The 22557-nt window shown below is 42.1% G+C and overlaps 1 protein-coding gene across 4 annotated transcripts in view; it reads right to left on the reverse strand.

Annotated features, from left to right (window-relative positions):
• Positions 1-5586: 5586 nt before the first annotated feature.
• The window catches only part of C6H1orf87 (chromosome 6 C1orf87 homolog), a 39668-nt gene continuing 22697 nt past the window's right edge, over positions 5587-22557 (reverse strand). For all 4 annotated transcript variants that reach the window (XM_061630495.1, XM_061630497.1, XM_061630498.1 and 1 more), the window contains 4 exons: positions 19444-19514; positions 9009-9043; positions 8190-8343; positions 5587-5906 (listed from right to left, as the gene is read on the reverse strand). In XM_061630495.1, coding sequence (XP_061486479.1) covers positions 5746-5906; positions 8190-8343; positions 9009-9043; positions 19444-19514 — 421 coding nt within the window. In that variant the 3' untranslated portion in view covers positions 5587-5745. The remainder of the gene's footprint in view (positions 5907-8189; positions 8344-9008; positions 9044-19443; positions 19515-22557) is intronic.

Here is a 22557-nt window from a genome sequence, read left to right on the forward strand (position 1 = left end):
GGACCGTGTTGTTTCCTCTGGTAACAGAATCTCTTTCCTGTAATCAGGACTGGAAGTTCAGTGGCCTCTGACAGCAGGAACCATTATGAATTATTCTTCATTTACACAAATACACACTCCCACACAGTAATATTAAGCCCTTGTGGTGTTTCAGAAAAAGGCATACAAGAATTTCCAGAGTTATGGACATAAATTAATTATTAAATTAAATGCAGGTTATCATCATCTATGGCTGTGCTGCTCTAAGTAGTTCCATAGTGGCCAACAGGCCATTAAGAATGCTCGAGCTGGACTTCCGGAAAGGGTGACTTCACTTGTGCCTGCTTTTGGGACGGGCTCCCGCCTCAAAAGAAGCTTATTCAGATATAAATCAGTCAGAACATTTTTTTTTTGACTGATGAAATTTCTCCCGGGCAGGGAGAAACGTAGAGATCAACCTCAAAAGCCTGTTTTTGTTGGGAGGACTGGATTTCATTAATTTATGAGATAAGGTCCAGCCAACAATGCCGGACGGACTTCCGAACAAGCTCTATCTGTTTAAGCGATACGTTTATCTTTTCTTTAAAGAGAGAACGGACTAACAGGCAAGCACCCTTCTTTCTATTATTTTTTTTACTTGGTTTAAATTGTTGCAGCCAAAGGAGATTTGTCAGATTGATCGGCTTTGGACAACTTCTGGGTGAGCTATAACTCTTCTCTGTTATTCACGAAATTAACAGCTTATCTCTGTTTCTGTCGCAAAAAGCTGTCCTGGAAGTGCATCCTAAAGATATAAACAGAAGAGGGATTTCTATTCCTGATTTCTATTCCGAGGAATATTATATTGTCTGGGACTATTCTCTTTTTGGTCTATTTTATTTTGACGAATCTGCTTCTTCACGACGCCACTAACTGTTTTGATGCTGGGAACTAAATTTGTTTTGCATTCTTGAACATAGAGAGATAAGGCAGGTTGCTCTGTTTATACTGTGATGTCATCAAGCCTGGAATATTAACCCAATTGTTGCTGAAATAAGAAGTGGTTCTTCTTTATTTTTGTTTTGTTTTGTTTTCGTGGTTTTAAAAATGGCAATCAAGAAAGTGGCTGAGAATCTGGAAGTAACTATGTTTCAGAAAATAATGGATGAGATTGAGATAACGAAACAAACCCTGCGACAGGGTAGTAAGGAGCTGAAAATTGAACTGAGCAAAATGATGCAGGAGCTTAAAGAAATAGGGGATCCTGTGAGAGAGGAGAATGAGATCAGAGATGAGAAAAGAAAAAATAAAGGGAAGATACAAGCCCTGGAGATTGGAACAAATGTGGAATTGGAAAAAGATCTGGAGTTTATGCATTTTAGAAATAAAATCTACTGTTTGGAATTTAACGTTATCTCTGAAGAAATTAATGAAGATATTAGAGATAAAGTTATCAATGGCTTGGATAATCTTCTGGACTGGAATGACGTGATGGAGCTTGATATAGAGAAAATCTATGGAATTAACTGCAGCCATGTGACAATGGAAAAACTCTTAAGAGATGAGCCAGTGCATTTTGTAAAAAAGAAGAACACAGATATGACTTTACAACAGTATTTCAGCAACTTATTCAGAATGGATGGCAAGAAAATATTTGGGATAGAGGAAATTCCCATCAGACTCTTATTATATGACTATGGCTACAACAGCAAGATTATTATGGAATACTGATAATGGAAGATTGGACACTGAAATTACTGGACTTAACAGGACTATTGAAGATGGAAGATGGAACTAATAGGGATAATGGAATAATGGCTATTTAAATTATTGGACCTAACAGATTCTGATGAGATGGATTAATCGAAATGTTTATTTGGACTATGGTTATGACAATAAGATTATTATAATTATTAACGAGATGGATTAATTGACATGTTTATTTGGAGAAAAATTGATAGATATATTTCTTAAAGAATTGAAACCTCTCTTTGACTTTTTGTGGAAAGAATAAAGTAATGTTTATGAGATTTGATGATTAATTAAGATAACTACTGGAGGAAAGTGATTTTATAATATGATTTAAGAGACAGGATTGTTATATATTGTAGATCTATAACTGATTTGATATGTGACAAATGGGAAGTCAACATTTTATTTTTTTTTGTTTAATCATTTTTGTTTTGTTTTGTTTTTTGTCTTTGAATGTTTTATGATTTTGTTTTCTATGTTTTATGAAAATTTGAATAAAAATTATTGTAAAAAAAAAAAGAATGCTCGAGCTGGGCCACTCTTCCCTTTCTCTGCCCACTCCTCTGCTGTACAACCTGGCGACCAGTGATGGTGGCTAATTTTGCTGAAGTATTCAGAAATGAGAGAGCTGCTTGGGGAAAGGCCGTAGCTTAATGATAGAGCATCTTCTTTGCATGTAGAAGGCCCCAGATTCAATACCCAGCATCTCCAGGTAGGAGACCCTGGTCTGAGATGCTGCCAGTCAGTGTGGAAAAAACTGAGCTGGATGGACCAATGGTCTGACTCATTATAAGGCAGCTTCCTGTTCCTATGCTTTAAGTTGGCAATTAACTTGCAGTTAGTGCAGAATGTTGCAGCGCAATTGCTAACATGAGTGAGACCCTGTCAGCACATAATACCTCTGCTATAAAATCTGTACTGGTTGCCCATTTGCTACCAGCCCAAGTTCAAGGTGTGTTTTCCATGTTACAGGTTCCACATAGTACTTGATCTGCTCTTGTAAGAAATTGATCCTTTAGTGTGGCAACACCTACGCTTTGGAACTCCCTGCCTATTTACATTAGGCAGGCACTTCATTGTACTCATTTTGGCACCTGCTAAAAACATTTTTGTTTAGGCAAGCCTACCCAGGCATGTAGAAGCTATTATATTTTTATCTGTTTTTAACTCACTGTTGGTTTTATTATTCTGAATGTTTTTAAATACCTGTCTTTAACTGTTTTTGCCAATAATTTTATTGTTTTTATTCCTTCTGTAAACTGCTTTGAGGTTTGTGTGTGTGTGTTTACAATAAAGCAGTATATAAATGTTGTAAATACAATACTTTTGGGTCTCTTTCCTCTTTTAGGCACAAAGGAATCTGCCTTCTACCGAGTCAGACTATTTGGTACCATCTAGCTCAGTACTGATGACATGGACTAGCACTGGCTGTTCAGGATTCCAGACAATAGTCTCTTCCAAAGATTGAATGTTGTACCTTTGCATGCAAAGCATGTGCCCTACCCCTGAGCTACAGCCATGTTTAAAAAAGTATCTTTTAAAATTGTGCTTTTCAATTTACTAATGAATGCACAGCATACTAGGGCAGATCCACACCATGCATTTAAAGCACATTCAACATACATTTGAAGCACATGAATCCCTGCACAGAATCATGGGAACTGTACTTTGTTAAGGGTGATGCGAACTATAATTGTGAGGATGAAATTACACTTCCCAGGATTCTTTGAGGGAAGTCATGCACTTTAAATGTGAGTTGAATGTGTTTTAAATGTATTATGTGGATCTGCATTACTACATAAGCATTGTCTGCATATAAATCATGTTAATTAAAATTTAAAATGGAAATAAGCTACAAAGTTTACTGGGTAACCATGGGCTACACACCATCTCTCAGCCTAATGTGCCCCTCAGGGTGAAAACAACAGAGGGGGACCATGACCACCCCAAGGAAGAAGGGCACACTTAAAATGTAGAGGAAATAATAATTTGTAAGTAATAATTTACAACCATAGTGTGAAATCAGATACATATCAAGACATAGTATGAAGATTTAGATAAGCATGAATGTCAAAGATGTTTATCATTTACACAACCTGTAAAGATATTTATAGTGCAATTCTATGCATGTTTACTCAGAAGCAACTCCCAATGTATTCAGTGGGTCTTACCTCAGACAGGGAAGCATGCACAGGATTCAGTGATAAGAAACTTTACTCATCCAATCCAAAATTCAGAATCATGCCACTTTAAGTTGTTTTGCAACTGTTTTATACTTGTTTTTATCATTATTGGATTTCAAATGGGTTTATTTCTTGTTGTGAGCTGCCTTGGTTTCCAACCCTACCTCACAGGGTTGTTGGAAATATTCCATATCTACACACACACACACACACACACACACACTGGAGATGTAAAAATACATACACCCCATATAATAATTTATTGTCAAAACCAGTTGGCCATTGCAGAACTTTGTGGTTTTTTTAATTATTAGTTTCCTGCCAAAGAAAAGCAGTGACATCAAAGTAAGCCCTGCCTAACTGCTTTAAAAAAGAAGAAGAAAGGATTGGAGGGGGAGAGAAAGATTTACAACACAATCCTTTGCTATGTTCACTCAAAAGTCTCATTGATTTTCAGCACAATCCTAACCACGTCTACTCAAAAGTAAGTCCTACTGAATTTAATGGAGTTAGCTCCCAGGTATGTGGAATTAGCATTGCAGCTTCACTCTCAGAAAAGCTTCATATTGGGAAGGTTTTCAAAACAGGTTATGAATAAGACAAACTGCCCTCTTCAACAGTCCAGTAAAATTTAAACTTGTTTGACTCCTTAGTTAGAAAAATATAACACTGCAGCATGTACACTTTTTAAAACTTCTGTTCAAAAATGATTTGAAAGATAAAATATATAATATGCCATTTTTGCAAGTAATTAAAAAACCTGCATGTACACTTTTATTATAATTATTACAATTGTTTACTGTGCATGCCCACCAAGATCCTGCTGTGATCTTCTGTTGTAGTGCAATCCTATGCATGTTTACTCAGAAGCAAGTCCCAATTCTGTACAGCGAAAGTACTCTTCCTGCTGCTGAAAGCTATATATGTACTGAATTCCTGATGTGAGACAAGCAGGAAAAGGAAACTATTCTCAGCACTTGAAATGGGGTTTAGGTATTGCCTGGGGTCAACAAATCTTGTCAATCACAACCCTTATTTCACATATTAGCTAAAAACTTGAAAGGGCAGGGAGTAGAGCAGCTGGTACTAACAGAAGTTGCGGGAGGGGTGGTTGACATTTTGGTTTATATCTTTTGAACCAGACCACCTAGAAACTTTTTTAAAAAATGAAAGCTAAGAGTCTGGAGATTAAGGTCACTCACCTGGAGACTCAGAGAGGACCCCCCAAAAACCAGGGTCTTTGGGCAAAAACCGGAGACCTGGGCAAATGGATGCTTTTCTCTATATTTTTACTGGCATAAGTATACTAACATGAAGTCAATTTGTGTATAGATAGATGTAAATATATATAGTTATAATGAAGTTATTACAGTGTATCTTGAGCATTGCTTGCAAGCACAGTGACTCTTAATGATATTTTAAATCTTAATATGAACAATTCCACTAGATAAATGTGTAGCAATTTTGAAAATGCATTGTTTTACAGATTCCTATAATTGTCTTCTTGCCCTGCCACTTCCTTGATATAATATTTCATTGACAATCAACTTATCCAAATATCATTGTTATGAAAACTCGAGGGAAAACTGAATTTCCTCCTACGAATTACTGCACATTTTGTGTTAACAAACTCTGGCAAAAAATCTTCATATTGAGTGTATTTCAAACAGAAAGCTTTATTAAAAGATCACAGGTGGAATATGGGGTATGTGCCTTTGTTTCATCTCATTTGCAAATGAAAAATTAATGAGAAGTAGAAACTTTGCAGATACTGAATCAGTAAAAATATCAGTGGGCGGAGAAACATGATACGGGGTAAATACACTCATGAGCACTGTATTAATAACACAGGTTACAGCTCCTTTAAGTAATCTAGCAGAGGTTCCAATGGTATTTCTTGTCCAGGACGGAAAGGTCGGAAAGCTTTATCAATTTTCAGTGGACTAAGGCACAGATCACAAATTTGATTGTAGTTATGGATCAAGCGCTTGGCTTTTTCTTTTTCCAACTTGCCTGTGTTTGTTTATTTTAAAGAGAGAGAGAGAGAAAAGATGATCTTCCCATTCAACAAAACCAGACTTGACTATTGAGCAAATGCAACCCTGCTTGTCAGTTCACACACAGTGCCAAAGTACAGCTTGGTGTTACACCCAGATTAGCCAATATGGTGCCCTGAAAATGTTGTTGGACTCCAGCTCCCATCAGCCCTAACCAGCATGGCTAATGGTCAGGAATGATGGGAGCTGCAGTCCAACAATGTCTGGAGGGCATCACATTGGCTACCTTTGTGCTACAAGAACAAGCTTTGTACTACTGACCTCAGCTTAATTTTTACTTCTGGGTTTGTGGCAAGTCATCGTTTGCTATTAGATCTGAACAAGCAAACAGTGGCTTGTGCCACAAGTTTGTACCTCCAAACTAGGATTTCAAACCATAACCAACTGCTGGGTTGGATGGAAAACACAAACCATAACTTGCTTGCTCAGATATAATAGCAAAGGGAAAGCAAGAAAGGAAAGTAGAGCAGAGGGATCATTCCTCTAATACAGCCTTTCCCAACCAGTTGCCTCCAGATGTTGTTGGACCACAACTCCCATTAGCCTCAGTCAGCATTGCCAATGGTCAGGAAAGATGGGAGTTGTGGTTCAACAACATATGGAGGCAACTGGTTGGGAAAGGCTGCTCTAATAACACACCATGATTTGCTTGATTTATTTCAAAAAATCATCTTCATGTTCAAAATGCAGTATTTTCACACAGCAGCTTACAACTCTGAAAACACATGACATATAAACAACATAGTCATAACAACAGCAGGAAAAATCTTGGTCATGATGGCCACACCAGTACAAGATCGAAATCAGAGGTCGCTGATTACTGGACCCTCTCAATAAAAGTAATGTTGAACAAAAATGTTTTTAGAGTCAGCCTAAACACTACCAAGGAAGGGGTGATCATATATGTCAACCATTTCAGACACTACGATCAGCAGGTGAGGCCTTGTTGGTGGTGTCACCATTGGGGGCCAGGCCCAGTACCAGTAAGCAGCTAGATGGCACACAGGCCTGAGGGCCCCTGCACCTCAGAAGGGCCCCTCCTAAATGTATAGGAATGTTGAACCCCTGCTCCATGATCCATGCCAGCATTGGGTCACAGAGCATGGTTTGCAGCCTGGGGTAAGGGGTTATTTCTTATGACCTGATGCTGGTGCAGATTGCAGAGGAAGCTCCATCCTCTCAGACAACGCACCCCTCCTGCAGCCTGTGTGGGCTTAAATAGGCTCTGCCGCCCCACTTCCCGCACCGCCACATCAGCATGCTAGCATGCTGCATGCACATGCCCGTCATCACTCAAGATGTCAGTTAACGGTTGATGCTCCCTCTGCTATCTTGGGTGACGGCACGCACTCAAATGCAGAACTCTAGCACACTGATGTGGAGGGTAGGATGGCCAGGCCTATTTAAGCCCGCGCTGGCTACAGAAGAGAGTGTTGGGGAGCATCGCAACCTGATGCCCGAGGGCCCACCCATGTCTGGTACCAGCCACTTGGCATTGACCCATGACAGGGTTTTCTCAGTGGTGGTTCCCCTTTTTGGAATTCCCTTCCTGATGAGGTGCATTTGTCTCCCTCATTGTAGGTTTTCAGGAGAAATTTAAAAATATTCCTCTTTACCCAGGCATTTGATAGCCGGAAGATAGTGGTCCTAATAACCCTGAAATCATTGACTGAGAGAATGTGATTGTTGTTAACTGCTTTTAGAATGTTTTTGACTGTTTTTACAATGTTTTAAATGATATTGATCTGTTTTCCATGCTGGGCTCCTTGGGAAGGAAGGGCAGGATATAAACTTAATGAAAGAACGAATGACTTCAGGGAAGGGACACTGGGAAAAAAAAGCTCTGTCCCTTGTTTCCACTAGCCTGACCTCCCTTTCTGGAACACAAACAGGGCCCCTGGTGGGCTCATATGGGTATAGATGGTTCTTTAAGTAACTTGATCCCAAACCATTATGAGCATTATGACTGCAATGATACAAGAAGTAACAACAAAGTCACTAATGGAAATTTCTTTTCTCAGATAGGATAAATAGATGCTCATAATTACAGACATAATAATAATAATAATAAAATAATAAAATTTTATTTTTAGGCCGCCTATCTGGCTGAATGAACAGCCACATTCACCAATGAATATGAGGTTGACATGAAATACAAGCCAAAAACAAAACAAAATCCATCTCCCCAAGAGAAAATGTTTGTTGTAGCAGCCCCTTATCCAACCGTGATCATTCTTACCTGTGTTTTTGACATCAGACAAATAAAGGGCTCTCTCCAGTTTTCCGAACCGGTCTATCCAGGCGTCTTGTTCCTCAGTGTCACTGGAGTCAGATGTGTCATCCTTCATTTGCTCCCAAGTCTTGGAGGCATGACCTTTGGGGAACTGTTTGTCCTTTGTTCAAATTACATCACATTTTCAAAAATTTAGCATTTGTCAACTTTCTATAAGATTAGAGGAGGGGATCGCAGTAGGCTCAGTGTAATGGCTCCTCCAGATCGCCACTAGATTATTTGGGTTAATTTATTGGTTAAAAATGGGTAAAATACTTTTGTTTTTGATCCTGTGACAGAATCATTTGTGTCATTCAGAAATTTGGGTTCAATGGACATCCTAGAACTTGGAGGAGAATCTGTGGCCCACCAGGTGATGTTGGACTCCAAACGCCTATCAGCCCCAAACAGCATGATCAATGTCATGGACGATGGGATTTGTAATCTAGCAGTAATTGGAGAGCCACAGATTTCCCATCCCTGTCCCAGACAGTACTGGGGAAATTGCTATCAACCTCATTTCCCACTTTAGAAAACCAAGAGAGACTATAATGGTCTTTTTGCATAGTTGTAGTCAGGATGGAAGAGGATGGATGTGATAAGTTCCTTTGGGAGGAAGGTCGGGATACAAATTTAATAAATAAATAAATAAATACTGTCCACGATATTTGGGTAGATAAGGTTCTTCTAAGTAGTATAATGCTTTCAAGTGTTTTACAATCTCATTTTACAAATCAGGCTTTCTTAACAATTTGTTGATTAATCAACTGGTAGGTTTGACAATACCTGAGAATCATCTTCACTTTTCTCCTTGTTTCCTCCTAAGATGAAAACAATTGTGAGGATTTTTTTAACTCAATTGTCCGTATCATTCCCATTTATGTGGAACCAGCTATTCTCAAATATGACATGAAAACTAGTGTTATCAACTATTAACTATTACGTGATTGGATAAACTCAGCTTTGATTCTTTTCAGTTTACTTAGCCTTGAGCTATCTTCCTAGCAAGATGCTGGGAAAAGGTATTAATTATCACCAGACTTCAGTGAACAAACTGTGCTCTCTAGCAGCAGGAGCACACCAAATAATTAGTTGCTCATTCATACATCACCTCCAAATACTTTGGACTACAACTCAGCCTCAGCCATCATGACCAATGAACAGATACGATGGGAGTTATAGTCCAAAACATCTGGAAGGCACTATGTTGACTACCCCTGTAATATGCCATTTCTACCTACAACATCGGATAACTGTACATGATCATCTGATCATCTGAACATTGTGGATGAACATCTGATCATCTGAGCAATGATTCACTGACTAGCAGCAATTAGCACAATCTCCATGGGTCTTTCAGGTGGCAATCACACACAGACAAAAACCTCCACTTCCAATCAAAGTTAGGAACATATGCAAAAAGAAGCTAGTTCCTATGTTCATGTCACTAGTTAGATGAAAAATGGATGTTGTGTGCATGATTCACAGCCCAGTACAGCAGCCAGGGCTCCATACACATAGTCTCAGTCAGAAAAGTGGGGATAAAACCTACCAGCTTTTTGGAAAGGGTGTAGATCAATGCTCTCCTCCATAGCTGCTTGGGCAGTACCAAGATGGGGTTCCATTGGCTATTCACCTATAGTGTGAGCCTGCACAGTGCTATGTGAACCACCCCACCTGAATCCAGCAACAGGCAGGACACAGTTTTTCCTTTCCTATTGACCATTCTTCTTCTCACTCAGCAGTTGCAGCCACTGATGGCTTTCTGCCCCACCTCACTGGCCACTACTGCTGTTCCTCCATTAACACTTTCATATTTGAAAACCATATCAATGTCTATTTTTGTCTTGCTTATACATCTTTGAACTGCTTCCAAAAATATGTAATTGCAGGAGGGTATGTATTGTGCTTAAGAGAAAGAAGAGGAAATGAAGTAGTAACACAGACCTGCCCTTAGGAAATGCATACATGCCTTCTAGCCGAAATGTGGAATAGCCTTGGCAGAGCTTGGAAAAGTTACTTTTTTGAACTACAACTCCCATCAGCCCAGTCCGGTGGCCATGCTGGCTGGGGCTGATGGGAGTTGTAGTTCAAAAAAGTAACTTTTCCAAACTCTGACTTGGGTAATAGGAGATATCATGAGGACTGAGCAAGGAGCTATATCTGAACTATATGACAGAATGTCCTTTAGTTGAACTTGAATTTAACCCGGTGTTCCACAAAGAGGCCAAGCCAAACTAGTAGGGAAGAGAGAACTCTTGTAGTTTTTCAAAAGAGGACAGAAGGATTGTGATTGTAGCAAACTAGACTGGGGGACAAGAAAACTGATCACTGTAATAGTAGCGGGAAACCTGTGGGCCACCAGATATCGTTGAGTTCCAACTCCCCTCAGTTCCAGCCAGTATGGCTAATGGTTAAGGATGATAGGAGTTGAGTCCAACAACATCTGGAAGGCCACAGATTTCCCAAATGTGCTCTAGAAGATGTCATGTATGGTACAGCCACAGTTCCTTCTGCATGTCATGATTGTTGTGTCTACTTGTGGAGGCTAGATCATGTTTTTCTCATTAAGCGGTCCACCTCATATACATCTTTCTCTTTCACTTAATAATGTTTCGTAGAAGTCAGTTCTGTAACCTTCAGTTTATATTTAAAGCCCTCCAGTGCTTGATCCTTCAGCTAAGTTGTGTAATTTCTCATCCACACTGATTGGACACTGTAGTAAGTTATGGATAGTAGACCAGATTGTGAGGCATAAAATTAAATCATGGGAAAGATGAATCAAGTTGCAGGAATGAATAGCATTTCTAGATGGAAAGACAGCTGGTTTTCCTGCAGCCAGATGGTTAAAGTTCAAGCCCAACTGTTGCATGCTGATCAGTCTCTATAGCAATGATTGCTATTGGCTTAACTTTGCATTTAGTCACCTCCTGAGTATTAAATATCCTAGAGAGCTTTGTAAAAATGATTAGATTAATTCACTGCTTAAGTCAATGTCTCACATCCATCATTCCTTTCATCATAAAAAAAATCACAATCAGGTTGTACTCTGTAAATCACATGCCCAACATCATAACTGTTTTAACAAGTATATTGTGATGCCTTGAGAAGCCAACAAAGACCAGAACAGTACTGCCTATTTCATAGATCTTCTGTACAAGCTTTATGATGACAGAGGAGGTATTATAAGAGTGAAGCATGGAGCACCTGGACAGGTCCACAGCAATATCTGATTGGAACAAAATTTTCTTTTTCTTTTTCTTTTTTCTTTTCTTGAATCATATTAGATTCAGATGTACAAGTTATTTGCACTACATAAGCTAATGGAAAACAGATATCCCTAACAGCCATGACAACTATGTGGATTCTCCATGTTCAGAAGCTGTTCTAATAACCAGATGGTGGGGACTGAGGATGGTTATCACCATCATACCCTGCTGATGACCTTTATTGAACATGTTGGGGGGGAAATGCTGGCCTGGATGGATCTCTGTCCTGACTCCGGTATATTTATGATTAATGTTTAAATGTTATTTATAGACCACCACACAACAAAATGTTTTCTGGGTAGCTCACAAGATAATGCATAAAAATAAGACAATTCTTATGTTTACAGTACGACTGCAATTCTCACATGATACCCTCTGTTTCTGAAGTATATATCAAGAGTAACTCATTCCAAAATAGTCTTTTCATTTATTAAATAGGTTAGTAGCATGAATGGGTTATACTATTAACAACTCATCTGAATCAACCTATGGTCAACGCAGACAAACATTTTCAGCACTTTGGGTGAGACTTCCCCAGTACATTCCAAGTGGATTGCACTCAGAACAGGATGAAATTTAAATAGCTTCTCCTTTTTAATTAATGTGAATTTCAGGGAGTGATACCCTAACTGAAACTCACAAAAGAAGGCCCAAGACCATTTCTCTAGCCATTACAACACATATTTCTCGCAGGAAGTGGCTTGTAGGAAATCCTCAAGAATTTGTTAATTCTGTCTGAGGCAAGTTGTGGACTGTGAGATAAAATTCTGAAGTAAGCTTTTCTGTTTTTAAGGATAAGCAAAACTGCCACAATTCATACATTCTCAGTTCTATGTTGAAGAAAGTAGTTTAGCAGAAGTATTACTAATTTCTGTTTATATATCAAATCTGAACTCACGTCAAGGAAAACCTGGCTATTAGGAAGATGAAGAGCGCAATCCTAACCCCTTAATCTTTACTGCGCGAGGGCATTAGGATGTAGCAGATCATCCACTGACCTCAGCCAGGCTCCATTATTGCAGAGGCCCTCACAGCTTCCATGGAAAGTATAGTGGTTGAGAACATGCCACCAGCTGTGTTCCCACTAGTGGTATCAAGCACAGAGCCCTGCAATGGAGCATTGTGAGGCCAAAGCAGAGTCACGCATGGCTCAACTGGATCTAAAGCTTCTCCATATCCCTGAAAGGGGCCTGATCAGGGTTCCTCAGCTATGCCAGACTGAGGTTGTCACAGTAGCAAAGGAAAAAATCTCGCCCCCACCTTTTGTTCCAGCTGGCACAAGAGGCAGTTTAGGGGTGCCATGATTCATCTGTCACTTTGCTCCACTCCTCCCTGGCCCCGGTTTGGATTGCTCTGCACGCTATTTTAATCAACAGGATAAAACATTTTCTACTAACACAGTTGATGGTAAAAGTTGGCTGTGTTTCACCAATGTAATTTTACATGCTCAGATGGGACTCTGCTCTTAAACATTAGGCATTGCAGAGTTCCACCTCCCATTGATGGCAAGACAAGTCCTGAGTGCACAGGTGACTCTGTATGACAGCCACAACATGGATGATCTTATCACTACAACATTTCCATAAATACTAGTAGTGACACTGATACAAATGGTATAACCTGTAGAAAGGAGAAAACTGGAAGAATTAACAGTGGTGGAAAACCAAATGGTTATGCCATTAATATTAGTGTATGCTTACACAGGGTGTCAGTCAATACTAGTCCTAAGAGTAGATCCACTGAAGTAAACAGACATGACTAACTTAGATTCATTAATTTCAATGGGTGTACTCTGAGTAGGACTTAGATGAATACAATGTATATACAGGAAATCACAGGTATTCTCATGTACTTTAGCAGTGAGTAGCTTTCATTTGCTCACCTATCACTATGTCTTTATTTATGATGCAAAACGATGATATTTCTGTGTAAAGTGAATACGCAGCCGTGGTATCACTGTTTTTGTATCCTCCCAAAAGTCCTTCTTAATGCACAGAAGACACCATACTCACCCTGAACTATGTTTACATGATCATATATGTCAGGCCCAGGATGTGACTCAGGAACCAGACCAACGGCTGTAGTTAATTCGTGTTTTATTAGGGTAATGTCCAAACAAAGACTGCGTTTTCTCATGAAGCAATACAGGGATACAGGTCCTGCGGCATTGGGAGAAAGTTGACAGAGCAAGGGACTTCTTCCCGCCTGTTCTTTAAGAAGGGGCCAAACGGGCGCGCAATCTTTCACTCCTCCTTAACTGCCCCTCAGGTACTGCCTGCCTTCCCCCCCTTCTCGCCTGTCTTTTCAGCTGTCTGCGTGTGCGCGGTGAGGGGGGAAGCATCACCCCCTCCTCTTCTGAAGTTTCCGATTCCAGGATGGGGGATAGGGGAGGAGCTGATGGTAAACTGCCTCCCCGCTTTTCGGCTGTGAGCAGCCCTCCCTCTTTCCCCTCTTGCTCTGAGCCTGAAAGAGGGGGAGGCGTGAGAATGTCCAGGGAGGGCTCAGGCTCCCCGTCGCTAAGCGACCTTATCACTGGCAGTTCCTCTGTTTCGTCTTCGCTCCAAAGGGGGGAAGTTCCTCCCCCTTCCCTCTGCCATCCATCCGAATACTCTTCTCCCAACTCTCCGGGATCCAGCTCCCCGGGATTGGGACCCCAGCTCTGCCTTCCGACACCATCCCCCCTCCCAGGCTGTGCCCCCCTCCCCTTGTCTGGCTTGGGACGGTGGGGAAAACGTTGATGGAAAAGTTTTACCAATTCTGGAGCATGCACATCAGCTGCATCTTCCCATGATCTGTCAGCCACCCCATAGCCTTTCCAGTGAATCAAGTACTGCAGCTTGTGGCGTCTGATCCTGGAATCTAAGATCTCCTCAACTTCAAACTCAAGCTGCTCATTTACCAGGAGTGGAGCTCCGGGAGGTTCCTCCGGCCGTAACTCACTGGGAGGGGCGGCTTTCGTTAAGAGGGATCGATGGAACACAGGATGTATTTTAAACGTGTCAGGCAGCTTCAGTCGGTACGCCACGGGATTGATTTGAGTTTCTATTTCGAAAGGACCCACCCTCTTGTCTTGTAATTTTCTACATTTGCCCGGCATCTGGAGGAAGCGGGTGGACAGCCATACCTGGTCTCCCGGTTGAAGGGGGGGGCCCTCCTTCCTGTGCAGGTCAGCAACTCGCTTGTACTCTGTTTTGGCTTCGTTTAACTGCTGTTTCAGTGTCTGTTGCGCCACTTGCAATTCCTTAAGGAAGTTCTCAGCTGCCGGTACCAGCATTCCTTCTGAGCTGCTTGGAAAGACTTTAGGATGGAATCCATAATTAGCAAAGAACGGGGTTTGTTGAGTGCTGGAGTGCAGAGAATTGTTGTAGGCGAACTGTGCAAAATGCAAATATGATACCCAGTCAGTCTGTTGATAGGACACATAACTTCGTAAATATCTTTCCAAAACGGCGTTCAAGCGTTCCGTCTGCCCATCTGTCTGGGGGTGATGGGCGGAGGAGAGTTTTAATTCCGTCTGCAACTGTTTCCACATTGCTCTCCAAAATTTGGCTGTGAACTGAGTTCCTCGGTCTGAGACTACGCTGTTTGGCAATCCATGCAGCCGGTAGACTTCTTTTATGAATAACTTGGCCGTTTCTTTAGCCTCTAAGGCCCCTGCACAAGGAAGAAAGTGTGCCATTTTGGTAAGTAGATCCACCACTACTAAGATGGCTGTAATTCCTTGGGACTTGGGTAGATCAGTTATAAAATCCATGGAGAGGTCCTTCCAGGGTTCGTGTGGGACAGGCAACGGTTGTAACAGTCCTGCTGGTGTCCCTGTTTGTGTTTTTGTCCGCAGACAGACAGAGCAGGACTTTACATAACTCTCAATATCCCGACGCATTTTAGGCCACCAGAAGTCCTTGGCCACGTTCTGAATGGTCTTGTAAATCCCCAAGTGTCCCGCTGTGATGGAATCATGACACTGGCGTAGGATTCTGAGCCTTAATTCCCCTTCTGGCACATATCTGGCGGTTTTGAACCATAACAGTCCATTTCTCCAGTGAAAGGTTACTTCTGAGTCTTGACCTTGTCCCGTCTCCTGCTGATATTTTAGCATGTCTGCATCTTCTTGTTGTGCCTTTTTGAGTTCCTCTTCCCATGAAGGCTGGCATACTCCCAACGTTAATTTCTCTGGAGGGATTACGTACTGAGGCTGGTCCTCGGATTCACTTTCTTTGTATTGTGGCTGTCTGGATAAGGCATCCGCTCTCTGGTTTTTGGCTTGGGCATGGTAAGTAATCTGGAAGTTAAACCTAGTGAAGAACTGGGACCATCTTATCTGTCTCTGGTTCAGCTTTCTGGCTGTTTGGAGGCTTTCAAGATTCTTGTGGTCGGAGCGCACTTCAATTCGATGAGAGGTCCCCTCTAGGTATTGTCTCCAGTTTTCAAAAGAGTCCTTGATGGCCAGCAGCTCCTTCTCCCAAACTGTGTAGTTCTTCTCTGCAGGCTTTAACTTCCGAGAGAAGTACGCATAGGGGTGCAGCTCCTTCCCTTCTTGGTCTAATTGTAGCAGGACCCCCCTGATGGCAAAATCTGAAGCATCTGCTTCCACCACGAAAGGGCGGTTCGGATCAGCAAAGCGCAGAATGGGCTCAGTAGCAAACCTTCTCTTCAGCTCCTTAAAGGCCTCGGTGGCGTTCTCTGTCCATTGAAACTTCTTCTTCCCCCTTAAACAGTCAGTCAGAGGAGCTGTTAATTTGGAAAACCCTGGAATGAACTTTCTGTAATAATTGGCAAACCCCAAAAACCGTTGTACATCCTTTTTGGTGACAGGTTGGCCCCAGTCCAATATGCAGCTTACTTTCCCTGGGTCCATCTCCACGCCTTCCGCTGAGATTCGATATCCAAGGAAGTCTAGAGACTTGAGGTCAAATCCACATTTCTCTAATTTAGCATACAGGTGATTTTCTCTCAGTCTCTTCAACACCGTCTTCACATGCTGGTCGTGGTCTTCCTGGTTCTTTGAGAACACCAGGATATCATCTAAGTAACAGATTACATACGTGTCCAACAAGTCTCTAAACACGTCGTTCATGAATTTTTGAAAAATTCCTGGACTTCCACAAAGCCCAAACGGCATGACCAGGTATTCATACTGTCCGTAAGCGGTCAAGAATCCTGTTTTCCATTCATCTCCCTCCTTCATTCTGATCAGATTGTACGCTCCTCTCAAATCCAACTTCGTGAAGATTTTTGCAGAGCGCAGTCGGTCCAGCAACTCTGAGATCAGGGGCAGCGGGTAGCTGTTGGGGATGGTGATCTGGTTCAATGCGCGATAGTCGTTACAGGGTCTGAGTTCCCCCCCTTCTTTTTCACAAACAATAGTGGCGCTCCAGCAGGGGATTGTGAGGGGTGTATGAATCCTCGCCTCAGGTTTTTATCCAGGAATTCCTTCAGGGCCTCCCTCTCATTCTCTGTGAGAGAGTAGATTCTCCCTGATGGGATGCTGGCTCCTGGCACTAGGTCAATCGCACAGTCGTAAGGGTGGTGGGGGGGTAAAGTCTCTGCCTCTTTTTCATCAAACACATCTTTGAATTCTTCATACTTTGGCAGCAGGGTCACTTGCTCAATCTCTTGCACTGCCCCCGCTAAGGTGTTCTTGATTCCTTCAGGTTGACAGTTCTCCTGGCAATACTGTGAGGTGAACCACACCACCGCCTCCTTCCAACTTATTTTGGGTTCATGCTTTGCTAGCCAGGGCATTCCCAGAATCACCTCAAAGTTCGAGAGATCTGACACGTATAGCGAAATGAACTCTTCGTGCCCAGGGATTTGAAGTTTCACTTCCTCCGTGGCTTGTGTCACCCCTCCTGACTTCAGGGGTCTCCCATCGATAGTCTCCACAGCTAGGGGAGCGTCCAGTTTCCACCGGGAAATTCCATGACGCTTGACTAAATTTGCATCAATAAAATTTGTGGAGGCTCCACTGTCAATTAAGGCAGTGGAATTAAACACCACTCCTCTGGAAGTTGTAATCCGAATAGGCAAGACCAACACCCCCTTTGAGGGAGGTTGGATCGTTGGGGGGCCTTTATACAACGCCTGCACGTGGACTGGGTGTTCTAGTTTCCCGACGGCTCGGCTTTCCCCCCTTTCAGTCCACAGTCTCTGGCCACATGGCCTGGCTTTGAACAATAAAAGCATAAACGTTCCCGGCGTCGTCTTTCCTTTTCTTCTTCCGACAGTCTTGGCCTAGCCCCTCCCTGTCCCTCAGTTGCATTACCTGCCATCCCTGCAGTGGGAAGGGTCTTGTTGCGGGATGCCAAGGCTGAGTATCTCGGGACCTCCTGCTTCCTTTCCAGGCGCCTTCCTTCCATCCGGTGATCTATCTGTAGGCATAGCCGGATGAGCCCTGGTAGGTCAGCAGGGGGGGAGGTCCTGGCCAACTCATCCAGGATTTCAGCATTTAATCCACTCCGGTACATAAACATCAGGGCGGCGTCATTGTAACCAGTTTCCTGGGACAGAATTTTAAAAGCGTTAGTGTACTCGGAAACAGTCCCTTTAGCTTGCTTCAGAGCGCCTAGTTGCCACGCTACTGTTTCAGCCCTTTGCGGGTCTTGAAACATCTCGGTCATCTCCTGTATAAATCCTCTGTACCTTCCTAAGACAGTATCCCTTCTCACGAGATACGGAGTCACCCATTTTGCAGCTTCTCCCTCCAGGAGGCTAATCACGAAAGCTACTTTAGCCCCATTGTCTGGAAATTCCGTGTGCCTGACATCCAGATATAACTCACATTGAGCCACGAAGGTTGCCAACTGATCACTTTGTCCCGCGTATTTTGGGGGCAATCCAATGGGAACCTTTACTACGGCAGCTGGAGGGGCTGTTCGCATCTGGTCTATCATGGCCTTCAAGGTTTGATTATCCGTCTTCAGCGCCTTGACTGCTGCTAGCAGGGCTTGAACATCCATCTGCAAATCAGCTACCTTAGTCCTCAAGAGTTCCACTTCTTCCGTCTCATAAGTGGGGTTTGTCCCCCCCGCTGCTCCCTTTGACATCTTGTCCCAGTCAAGTGAAGAGAGCGTTGAGGGTGATTTAGGTGGCTCTGTCAAGCTGTCAGGCCCAGGATGTGACTCAGGAACCAGACCAACGGCTGTAGTTAATTCGTGTTTTATTAGGGTAATGTCCAAACAAAGACTGCATTTTCTCATGAAGCAATACAGGGATACAGGTCCTGCGGCATTGGGAGAAAGTTGACAGAGCAAGGGACTTCTTCCCGCCTGTTCTTTAAGAAGGGGCCAAACGGGCGCGCAATCTTTCACTCCTCCTTAACTGCCCCTCAGGTACTGCCTGCCTTCCCCCCCTTCTCGCCTGTCTTTTCAGCTGTCTGCGTGTGCGTGGTGAGGGGGGAAGCATCACCCCCTCCTCTTCTGAAGTTTCCGATTCCAGGATGGGGGATAGGGGAGGGGCTGATGGTAAACTGCCTCCCCGCTTTTCGGCTGTGAGCAGCCCTCCCTCTTTCCCCTCTTGCTCTGAGCCTGAAAGAGGGGGAGGCGTGAGAATGTCCAGGGAGGGCTCAGGCTCCCCGTCGCTAAGTGACCTTATCACTGGCAGTTCCTCTGTTTCGTCTTCGCTCCAAAGGGGGGAAGTTCCTCCCCCTTCCCTCTGCCATCCATCCGAATACTCTTCTCCCAACTCTCCGGGATCCAGCTCCCCGGGATTGGGACCCCAGCTCTGCCTTCCGACAATATACAAGATGTACATTGCTTGAAACCAGGACCACCACTTACCTCCTATTCTAAAAAATGGCAACCATTTACCTTGCTATTCTATTCTACCAATGGGACACTTGTCAACTGAACAATTACTCTCTACAAATGGGGTATTTCAACAGTCTTATCCAGGAATGTGGATAAATTGTTATGATTAGATATGACCAAAATAATGGCAACGACATAACTTACTTCTACAAACAAGCAAAGCAGGATCAACCCCAGCCTGGACTTTCTTCAGAAACTCCACAAACATTTTCCATCTACATAGGGAAACATCTTAAAATTAATGCAACATTTGAAACAATGTTTCCTGTTCATTAGATTTGCCTCTACAGTCTTCCATATTAAAGATGCAAAATCAATACATTACAATATACAATATGCAAGCAAAATCAATACATTAATATAAATGTCCTGTTTTCTTACAACTTTGCTCTTTGGCTAGTTCTTGTGTTTTTGCCTTATGTGAATAATCTCTTCTGTCATTTCCCGCTGTCCACCTCCCCACCCTCCATTTCCCATTATTTATGTATTTATTTAAGGAATTTTTGAGAACATATTCCACAAAGTGGCTCACAAGTATACAAAATACAATATAAAAACTTTTTAATATCCATGCTATAATATTATTAATAATATAACAATATTAAAAACCAGCAGAGATAAACAATATCAGAGATAAACAATAAAACAATAACAATAAAACTCAGCCCCAATTCATAACCCAGTTTATATTAGCAAAGGCCATAGAGAAAAAGAAACAAGACTTCAAGACTTGCTGAAGGATGGAAGAGATAGCACTGCCTAACCTCAGAAGAGATCAGATTCCATAATTAATTTTTCTTAATTGTAGTATTCACTCTAATATTGCTCAGTGTTCTAATCTGTTCCCTGTGTTTCATTCTAGTGTGTTTGTTCTTTATCAGCTGGATGTTGGAAAACTGGTATTTTTCACTGACCTAAATTATTAAGAATTACCAACCTGTGACATCTTTCATTAAATTTCTGGCATTTATTCTGACACATGCACAGATGCCACTCTGAGATTGTCCCCTGATTTTTCCCAGAAGCTAAAGTATCTAATGCAGCCTTTCCCAACCAGTGTGCCTCCAGATGTTGTTGGACCACAACTACCATGAGCCTCAGCCAGCATTGCCAATGGCTGAGGCTGATGGTAGTTGTGGTCCAACAACATCTGGAGGCACACCGGTTGGGAAAGGCTGATCTAATGTTTAGTCAAACCCATGGCACAGATGGGTGTAGTTGTCTGAGGTCTCAGGGGATCTTAGACCCCTTACTTTTTTGGGATCAGGGGCCCAGCAGGGTCCCCATTTCTCCAGCATCCTGCAAGCCAATTAGCACAAAAGGATAGTGTGTTAGCCACTGAGAAAAATCTTCTGACATGTTTCCTTGTCCTTTCCTGCTGGTTAGAGCCAATTAGAGTGAAAGGAGGCAAATCAGCCACTGAGAAGAATCTCCTCAGCAGCTAACAGGCTACCCTTTCATGTTGATTGGCTCCTAGGGATGTCTGTTGTTGTGGGAGAAGTAAAGAATGGGAAGGACTGAGGAGTGTGGAGAATATGATGGAGAACAACCAAGTCAGAAGGTGCAGCTGTGAATGGATGTGGCATGATTATTATGAAGGGACTGCACGTCTGAATTTGCCACTATGCTACTGGTGGCACATTTAATCAGCACTGTCTGTGAGAAATGATTAGCAGGAGCTGTGCGGCCCAATTTTTTAGCAGAAGGTGGGTTGCCCAATTTCAAGCAACGGTCTTTCCTAACTATGCTGCCTGACATCTGACAGTAGAGATACTGTGAATCATACCTGGAATCTCTGAAATGCAACACAGGTTATCTGTTATTGAACTAGGTTCCTTATTAGTGAATCTGTGGAGAGTGGCGGGCAAACTACTTAACAAAGGAAGCAATTCTGCTACAGAAATTAATCCTTTCTTTAATGCAGTTAGAAGCCTCTTGTTTTCATGTAAGGAGAAAGCAGTAAAGAAATCTATGGACTTCTGTTTCTCAGTTTATTTTTCAGTGGCCTGTTCTCTTTCTTTGACAGGTTAGGGAGGGCATTACTTGGTGCAACAGAATTAATCTCACACGACTGCCATCACTCATGACGGCATATTGATTTTAAGCACATTTAATCACAAAGTGGCTCAGAGATAGATTCTTGCTAATTACTGAGGGGTTTCATTCACAGTAGGAGTAGAGATTAAAATGGGTGATGCATAACAAAATTAATGACTCTGGCACACCTCACAGATTTATTTTGTTTATATTAGAGGTTTGGTTTTTTAAAAATGAATCTTTAAGACATAAGTCTGAGTATCGCTAAGCTTTGCTAAATGTTTTTGTTATATTTGCTTTTAGGGGTGGCATTGGCATGCATTTAAAACTTATTCATCTATCATGTGTTTAATTTCACAAAGGAAGCCATAGACATTAATATAGAGCCATAGTAAGATCAATGCACTATAAAGAGCAGGATGCAAGAAGCCACAAAAACATTCCGCAGCAAGGATAAGAAATACAGACTAAGCACTTTGGTAGGTCACAGCCATAATATAGATTGATAACACAAATCATTCCCCTTTAATTTAGCATGATCTCAATTATAGACAGTGGATTGTATCCAAGGTTATTTCTACTCAGAGTAGATCCATTGAAATTCATGGACCCACGTTAGTCATAAATTTCAATGGGTCTACTCTGAGTAGAAGAAATATTGGCTACAACCCAGTAAAACCAAGGAGTACTGATATATAATATTGTACTAGGGATCCATAGCCACTCTGAATGGGTGCTGACCAAGTAATAGGGAGAGGACTAAAATCTAGCGCCTCACAGGATCAAACTCTGGCATTTCACCTTCAATCTCCTAAGAAAAGGGCAAAATTGTGGTGGTATCCTTTCTAAATATATATAGGAAGGCTGGGCATCACAATGCAGAAGGGAATGTGATAAACATTCTCCGAGATGCAGGTTAAGGGGTGGGTGCAATGAGTGGAACCTTCTATAAAAACAATATATGGGCTCCTGCTCGGAGGAAGGGCGGGATATACATCAAATAATAAAATAAATAAATAAATAAAACATATTCCATGTAGTTGTTGTAAGTAAGATAGGGTACGCATAATGTCAGCAAGCACCCGAAGCTGAAGCTACTGTAAGGCATTTTAAAAAGAGGAGAGTTAATGGTAATTTCTGCTTCTCGAGTGCCATGCTGACCTACACAGTTGATATGGGATCTGTGACGCTCCATATATTGCCGACACCAGTTGCTGTTGG

Source organism: Rhineura floridana, chromosome 6, assembly GCF_030035675.1.
Source record: "Rhineura floridana isolate rRhiFlo1 chromosome 6, rRhiFlo1.hap2, whole genome shotgun sequence".
NCBI lineage: Eukaryota > Metazoa > Chordata > Lepidosauria > Squamata > Rhineuridae > Rhineura > Rhineura floridana.